Here is an 8,535-nt window from a genome sequence, read left to right as displayed (position 1 = left end):
GGTGACAGCATGAGCATCGCTCCACAACATCGGGGACGTGACCACGCTGTCAGCCAGATCACGCATTGTAACCACCAGATCGCCCTTAGTCGACATTTGATGCACGGGGTGCCGAGGACATGCCCCCCCCCCCCCCCCCCCCCCCCCCCAATCCCAACGGGCATGGTACTCATCTCTGAAGGATATTCCATGGGAAAAACATTTTCGAAAAAAGTATAGAAATATAGTTACTGCATCAGGTTTTATTGCTAAGATTCAAACATCCTCACATACAACGACATCATAGTGAACTTTTATCAGCAGCCTGTGTTACAAACTAGTTCGGGGTATCGATAAAATACCGATAAATTGCTGCATTACTGATTTGCTGTTGAACTTGTTAAGGAACATCTGTTTTTGTTGCAATAGGTCATCGAAAGTCGTAGGTGGCGCACCCTACCAAAACCAGTCGAATATCGTTATCGCCATATTGGATGTTGTCAGCTGAGACCGTGAAGACTGAATGTTGGAACATCCCCTGGAAACTCGTGGAATTGACGTACGATACTTCGAGATAAACATGTTCGATGTAAGCATGTAAGCAGAGTAGTTCGTGTTTCTTATTTGACTCTTTCCTCCTGCAACGAGGCTGGGGTAAAAGGTAACGGTACCAGCTCTCCCATCTGCATCTTCCTCCACGTCTTGTCCGGTTTGACCATGTACAAGTCCCACTCCAGCCCGAACTGAGAAACCAAGAGATATTTGCATGTTTTAATGACTGTTTGGGTATTTTCTGTGGTTCTCCTCATTAACCCTGGACTGGCAACCATACTGAGGTCGTGGGCTTTGCGTCATGATATTAATAATGTGCATGTAATTATGCGCCAAAGCCAAGCCCTGAAGCATGCTCAAAGGATTACATTATTACCCCGTTCAGTGTGCACTTTCATTCTCAGACTCACGGGGAGTATACAAGCCAAGTGCCTTTAAGGCGCTAGAAGGCTAACAGTCACATTACCATTTCATCCTACCGGGTACCCATTCACTGCTGGTTGGACAAAAGCACATTTGGAACAGGGCGGGGTGGGACCGAAGCCCGAAAAACTCCCACGAGTCAAACTGCCGAATGTGTTCCGAGCTTCACCTGACGTGACAAACTGTTAAAATTCACTCACTCACCCGTTGAACAAAAAGATAATGGAAACAGTCAGTGATTGTCTTTACCTCAATAAAAAACTGCCGACAGGCTCCGCATGGTCCTTTGAAGGTGTCCACTACGTCGCTGAAATAAATACATATAGTTTATCTTCTGTCAGATAGACACAGCAAACTATTCGTCGAGCTCTCAGGGCAGACAATCACCGGCGATGGAACGAACATGGTAAAGTTGATCCTTACAAGTGATTGGTGTGGTATTATTATTATCATAATTCACGGTCGAACAAGTTCAGGCATATTTCAGAATAATTTGCCATTCCGCAGTCTAGGTACAGTCCGTTCAAAGTGTACAATTTAAATCATTTAAACACTAGTGTTTGGTTTGTTGGTTAATTTATTCTACGCCACAATCAGCATTCTTTCAGCTGTAGTATTGACGGGGAGGCGAAATGTGGTTTAACATCGCGTTCAAGATTATTGTTGCCCGTGAAGATCCGGGTTAGAATTGGTTTTCAGCAACCCATGGTTATCGTAAGCATTGGTAAAGGACGACTAAAGGGATCGGGGGATTAGGCTCGTTGAGTCATGCCATCGTATCGCAATTGCGTGGATCGATGCTCATGATGCCAATCACTGGGTTGTCTGGCCCAGACTCGAATACCTACAGATCGCGTCATGTAGCTTAAGGCGACCTTAAGCAACACACAAACAAATCAAGATCATTGCACTAAAATACACGTCTCTAAAATATGTGAATACATAAAAATAATATAAGATGAATATTTGAATGCATAGCCTACACGGAGCCATATAATAAATAAACATATTATTATATACCATGCCGCAATTTAACATGAATACCCCAAACAGACATTCCGAGGCGACGAGTCCTTGTTTTAACTCACGAATGCTTAACGCCGAGCCTCGGGCAGGCTGCTCACACAATGGAGCCTGGGTGGGACATAATGTAAGTTGTCATATATAGCCCATGTGCCCCGGGGGACCGGTGGACAATGAATTCAATCCACCGCACACCTAATTATATTGCAGGCATGTCTTGTGCATGCATGATTTGGTCGGAATAGGTAAGAACACCACAGTCAGGTATTTACAGCAGACACAAAATAACCTTAGAGTTACTTCCCTTGATCCCTAGATCTAATTCAAGCGGAAAATATCGTTAATATCCGGTGAATGGCGTTTCACATCTATACTTCGCGATACAAATTGCGGTTGGTATGTTGAAAATTCAATGCCAACAGTTCCGCAATCTAAGCGGGGACCATAAGAAATATTTCATACACTTTAACGAAGACCGTTGTAAATAATAGAACAGATTGTAGCAGGGAGCCTATATCCTTGTATAGTCTCTCCGATTGTAGGTATAAAACTAGTAAAACACGAAGTCATTACCAGGAAACTGCCGCTGCTCTGAACTTGCGATGACCTTTGGATAAAGCATTGGTCATGGCTACCCTTTCAGCACAAATGCTTAGACCGTAGGAGGCGTTTTCAACGTTGCAGCCTGCAACAGTGAAGTGACATGTTCAAAGTAGTGGCTCCTTGTCTATCCACCACCATGAAGCCTGCAACAGTGATTGGTTGGTTGGTTGGTTTGTTGTTTAACGCCGCACTCAGCAATATTCCACCTATATGACGGCGGTCTGTATATAATCGAGTCTGGACCAGACAATTCAGTGATTGATATCATGAGCATCGATCCACGTAATTGGGATCGATGACATGCATCAATCAAGTCAGCGAGCCTGACCACCCGATCCCGTTAGTCGCCTTTTACGACAAGCATAGTAACCTTTTACGGCAAGTATGGGTTGCTGAAGACCTATTCTACCCCGTAATCTTCACGGGTCCTGCAATAGTTAAGTGACATGATCAAAATAGTGGCTCCTTGTCTACCCACCACCATGAAGTCTGCAACAGTAAAGTGACATGTACTGGAAATTTAGACATCTTGTCTCCAAGACTGCAATTATGACATGTTTGAAGATCAGACTAAATATAATCACGCCATGAAGTCCCATTTATTAATCACGCCATCTGATATGTAGATAATAAAAACAATTCGGGAAATAATACCTATTGTACCTCCTATCGAATAGATTTGTGTAATATCGCAATGCACCGATCCGTCGCTCAGGGCTCTGTTACCATGTTACCTGCGTATATTTCTCCACTTTCTGTCAACACTGCGCATCCCACATGGAAGTTGCTGTATGGGCAGTAGGCACAACGCTTCATGTCGAAGGCGGCGTTCACAAGTTCTTGTAGTTTCTCGTCTAGAAAAAGACGTGGATATTATTCAAACCTGACTGCATCCCACAGTGAACGACCTCACAGCTAATGAAAAATGCGGTTTCCGTTTTCAGGATCCCTTCCGGATACCTCCGGACACTTACATGTACAGGACCGCCTCCGTGGTCTAGTGGTAGAGCGTCCGTCCGGAGAGCGGAAGGTCCAGGGTTCGATCCCCGGCCGCGTCATACCAAAAGACGTTAAAAGATGGTACTTGTTGTTACCCTGTCTGGCGCTCGGCATTTAGAGGCTAAAACAAGGACTGGTCGGCTCGGAGTCAGTATACTGTGTCTGAGTGGGGTATTCATGTTAAACTGCGGCATGGTATCTCAGTGGGCTAGCACTATAAATCGGCATCAGTCCGGACTAGTACAAGCAGCCACACACACACACGTGCATGCACGTCGCTATATAAGTGCAATAATCTTGTACGCGACGTTAAACCTAATTTCACCTCACCTCAACTTACATGTACCCACAACGCATCCGGGTATCCGATGGCAGATACCTTGTCGGATACCCGGATACCAGGAGGCACGCTTTCCACTGAGTTGTCCGGTGCCGGGTACCACGGATCTGGTATCCGGCAAGGTAGTGGACGGTGTAGTTTTTGAAATAGTGTACATTTACTATTTTGAAACTACATGATTTTACGCTATGCTCTAATCATTGGCCTGATTCTTCATTTCAAAATGGTGTCAAAAATAGTAAAGTTTTATTTAACTGGTATTTGTTTAAAACAGTTTGGCCCCAAGAGGCTGTTTACAACTGTTTAGTAGCGAGTCCGAGCCAGGGTCCTCAGTCCGAGCCAGGGTAATAAAGATGGCGCTGTCTTTCCATGGGTCAGTTCCCACGGAGAACTCACACCACTGCTGTCCCGGACCTCTCACTGGCTATGGACATGGGGAAAACTTGGTCAGTTCCATGGCTCTTCGTCCTTAGATCAGGCGTTAACGTTATATGGTGTCATAGTTATCTTTTATTTATCAAATGTGAGACTAATTTATACTGAGATCTTGGTCAGTTTGTTATTGAGTATTTCTGTTGGTAGGTCATTACTTACATTATGGTCTTTATTAAATGAAGTGCCAATAGTGCTTCAGTTAGTGAGTGATTGAGTTGGGTTTAACGCCGCATTTAACAGTATTCCAGTTATATCGCGGCCTGTCAGCTTAATGTGGGAAGCAAGCCCGAGTGATGCAGGTCTCAGACGTTTACCACTTCGGTGAAACCCACGACGGGTATGGTGCTGACAAATCTAGAAACATAATCGGGGCGAATTGGGATTCGAACCCACAATCATAGGTTTCTGGCGTGCACAAGGGACGCAACTCTGCACAATGAATCGCGGCGCCTTAGACGACTGGGCCACCCGTACCCCCAGTACTTTAGTTATGTCTGTTATGATCTACTATCAGAGTTATTGGATGCATGTGGGTTGATGTATTGTTTTTTGTCTCTAACTTGTTGCGAGGGTCTCAGTGGTGCCTGTGAATCCTCTAGACACAGCTAGGGCTGTAAACCCTATAGGGCATGCATCAGTCCCCGAGGGTCCGTTATCTGGCACCGTGACACTGACATCATCGTTTGTGATTGAAATCTGAACTAACTAAATTGTAGCTGATAGGTTGCCGAACTGAGTACATTGTGCATTGTGTGATGGGTTACTGAACCACTGCGTCGTGTCTGAGTAAGCTTGTTGCCGAACTCACTACTGCGTACCTGACAAAGCTTGTTGCCGAACTGAATACATTGTATCTGATGAATAGCTAGCCGGATTAACTTTATCGTATCAGACTTGTTGCCGAACTGACATTGTCGTGTCTGATAGGCTGCAGAACTGACGACACTGCATCTGACTTGTTGCCGAAAGATTGTATTGTATCTGATCGTTTAAAAAACAAATTCAAATGAAACTGATCGGAAAGTTGCGTAGGTCTGGAGTTTAATCACATTTCAAATCTCTTCTGCCTTTCTGAATAATACATCGCTCACCATAACTAATAGATTATATCCCCTGTAGTTTTGTCAAGTTATGAAAAATCGCATCTTCATGCATATAAATGATATAATCTAATGAAACACGCATTACCTGGGCGAAACGATAAAGGTCATACAGGGATTAAATCCATTATGAAACTGATGTTCGTATGTCATTAATGCACAATTATGACATTATGAAGCTCATAATTACTGTACCTGACGTGAAGTGAAGTGAAGCTGTAATTGATGAAATATGGGTCGGCACCACCATATGAACACTGACCTAGGAGGGCATTGGCACACGCTCCCATTCGAGGTGAGGTGAGGTGAGGTGAGGTGAGGTGAGGTGAACGGGGTCTAACGTCGCGTTCAAGATTATATATGTGGGAGGAAAGCCCGAAGTGATGCAGGTCTCAGACATTTACGTCAAGGCCTGAGTTTTACAGCAACATTGATCACAGTTCACGTCATAATGTAACTGAAATACTGTTCAAAGCGGCCATCGCCTTAACTCACTTATCCACTAACAAATAAAATACAACAACCTCGGTTTACATGCCGGGCAAATCGGGGAAAGCCGAGGGCCACGATATGTAATGCCGTCTTACGACTAAGTCTGAGTTAAGTTATGTTTGTTTGTTGTTGAACACCGCACTCAGCAATATTCCAGCTATATAACGGCGGTCCGTAAATTATCGAGTCTGGACCAAACAAGCCAGTGATTGACGTCATGAATATCAATCTAGGCAGTTGGGACACGATGACATCATCAATCAAGTCAGCGAGCCTGACCAGCCGATCCCGTTAGTCGCCTCTTACGACAGGCATAGTCGCCTTTTACTATGTTTATGGCAAGCATGGGTTGCTGAAGACTTATCCTTACCAGGGTCTGCAATATGAGTGAGAGAGGCTGCAGCAAAGTGAGCAGGTGTGTTACAGTGAGAGCATTGTGGTACAATGTGGTCAGTTATGTGGTCGCTTTGATGGAGGCGGCCCTTAACACAAAATAGCTCGCATCTACATCTCCATGGTTGTTTGTTTGGTTGTTTTACGACGCACTCAGCAATATTCCAGCTATATGTAAATAATCGAGTCTGGACCAGAAAATCCAGGGATTGATTTTAGAAGCATCGATCCACGCAATTTGGATACGATGACATGCATGGAAAGAACCCATCACCCTACCTTACAAAATTATTCAACCCCTTTCCTTACAAATTGTCGAATTTAAAGTATTTATTTGAACTTTCAGTTCTTCTATTTTGTTCATTAGAAAACCTGGATACCACCAACCCTACCTCTTCTAAGTCTAGCCTTGTTTGCGTAGATCTTGTTTAAAGTTGAATTCGGAGAATTCTTAATTTCTCCTAATTGTTGGCTTAATTGCTGCGGCGGTATACAAACGTGTGCAGTTGAAAATCAGACATCAGATGGCCTACGTCTGCAAACATGTATGAATGGACACATCCGTTCCCTGAAATTGATTGATTCGCATTAATCATAAAATCAATCAATCAAAGTTCTTCGGTAAAAACAGCCAGGTACTTACCGACTTACATTGGGGATTTTACGTGCGCTTTTCGACTTCTAGCGTATTTCGCACACGGGAAACAGCTAGGGCTGACCGTGGGCTTAGTTAATACACCATAATGATGATGATGATGATCATTAGTAGTGGTGTATTGAGGGGTTAGTACATGTCTAAATTAACCCCAAATCCGGCATATCAACAAGCGGTTCATGTGAAGATTTTCAAGATTGAAAAGCAACAATGGCCACTTCGATTTTAAGGAGCACGTGGTATTCGGTGAGGCGGTATCCTCTGTTCCGTGCGACACAAAGCAGTCCCCCACCCTCAGCACGCACACAACTTTCCCTACTATCGCCAACGGCAACAAGTTATTCGCCTATTATGTTTTCCTCACAGCTTACCGAGCTCGTCGAAAGGTTTTCCTTCCATCGCCATTGTGGGCTAGCACTGCAACACCAGCTCCTGAACGCGAGTGAAATGGACGAGCATTCGTTATTTGAAATATACAAGTCGATCACGTGATTTCGATGGGTCGGTGAGGAGCACATCGTGTCTGAAGTGGCCATAAATCGAGACTAACGCGTAGTCTCTCATAATATATGCTTTTGAAAGAAACAAGCAACAACATTTGAATTAAAAAAGAGCCTCATTGAGATGGAAGGACCTGTGGTAAATCTAGACTTGCTTCCTCTAGGGCTACAACATTACAGCAAAGGCTTGGCGGAAAGGAAAATAACATGGTTCAGGGGCTGAGACAGACCACTAATCATGCCGTGCATGTTGTAGCATATGTTAGTTTTGCACTGAAGTACATGAATATTCCAAATGTATTTGTGAACGTGTTTTGTTTAAATTCCGAAGTATTAGGTCGCCTCGATTCTCGTTTTTGTTCCAGTTCATATTCCAATCCAAAACGATGTATTTGTTTGATCAAAACAATGTTATGTTTCACATATTCGCTCTTGTTTTAAGTAGTTAAACATTAACACAAATAAACATACACTTGGTTAAAGCGTTCGCTCGTCACGGTGAAAGCCGAGGTTCGAATCCCTTCATGTGGACAAAGCGTGAAGCCCATTCTAGTGTCCCCCGTGGTGATTCTGCTGGAATATTGTTGGACAAAGCGTGAAGCCCATTCTGGTGTCCCCCGTGGTGATTCTGCTGGAATATTGCTGGACACGACGTAAAACCATGCTCACTCCATTGTTTTCGGCGACTTCTGACAGTCTCCCATATTCCTTATTTCCGGCTTCAACTCGACTGAACAATACAAGTTAGTGATTAGGAAATACTTTGGGGGATGTTTTTGTCTGAAATTGTGTGCTCCTCCTTCGGCAGTGTGGTCACTAAACTGATAATGCCACAAGCTCTCCGGTGTCAAAGGTAGTATTTTACACACTTCTTGAAGATCCGGGGTAGAAGAGGTCTTCAGCAACCCATGCTTGCCGTAAAAGGCGACTAACGGGATCGGGTGGTCAGGCTCGCTGACTTGGTTGATGCATGTCATCGTATCCCAATTGCGTGGATTGATGCTCATGATGTCAATCACAGGATTGTCTGGTCCAGACTCG

At 44.1% G+C, this 8,535-nt stretch overlaps 1 protein-coding gene across 1 annotated transcript; it reads right to left on the bottom strand.

The window, feature by feature from the left end:
* Positions 1 to 264: 264 nt before the first annotated feature.
* LOC139471621 (cytidine deaminase-like) lies at positions 265 to 7,436 on the bottom strand. The gene is made up of 5 exons (XM_071254011.1): positions 7,366 to 7,436; positions 3,315 to 3,434; positions 2,551 to 2,662; positions 1,204 to 1,261; positions 265 to 722 (listed from the first exon to the last, which is right to left on the bottom strand). The coding sequence occupies exons 1-5, from the start codon at positions 7,397 to 7,399 to the stop codon at positions 600 to 602; spliced, it is 447 nt and encodes a 148-aa protein (XP_071110112.1). The 5' UTR covers positions 7,400 to 7,436; the 3' UTR covers positions 265 to 599.
* Between the last annotated feature and the right edge of the window lie 1,099 nt (positions 7,437 to 8,535).

The sequence above is a fragment of the Haliotis cracherodii genome, unplaced genomic scaffold (genome assembly GCF_022045235.1).
Source record: "Haliotis cracherodii isolate W230 unplaced genomic scaffold, xgHalCrac1.p SCAF_23, whole genome shotgun sequence".
NCBI classification, from domain to species: Eukaryota; Metazoa; Mollusca; class Gastropoda; order Lepetellida; family Haliotidae; genus Haliotis; species Haliotis cracherodii.
The sequence above is the reverse complement of the archived record's forward strand: the minus strand, read 5'-3'. Positions and strand labels throughout refer to the sequence as shown.

Bases quoted from the DNA above. Each gene is read 5' to 3' on its own strand.
- LOC139471621 (XM_071254011.1), bottom strand. From the start codon at position 7,399: ATGGCGATGGAAGGAAAACCTTTCGACGAGCTCG. The intron at 2,663-3,314 runs GTAACATGGTAA...TCACTGTTGCAG, and splicing joins AAGTGGAGAAATATACGCAG to GCTGCAACGTTGAAAACGCC. The intron at 723-1,203 runs GTAAAGACAATC...TTGGTTTCTCAG, and splicing joins GTCGGCAGTTTTTTATTGAG to TTCGGGCTGGAGTGGGACTT.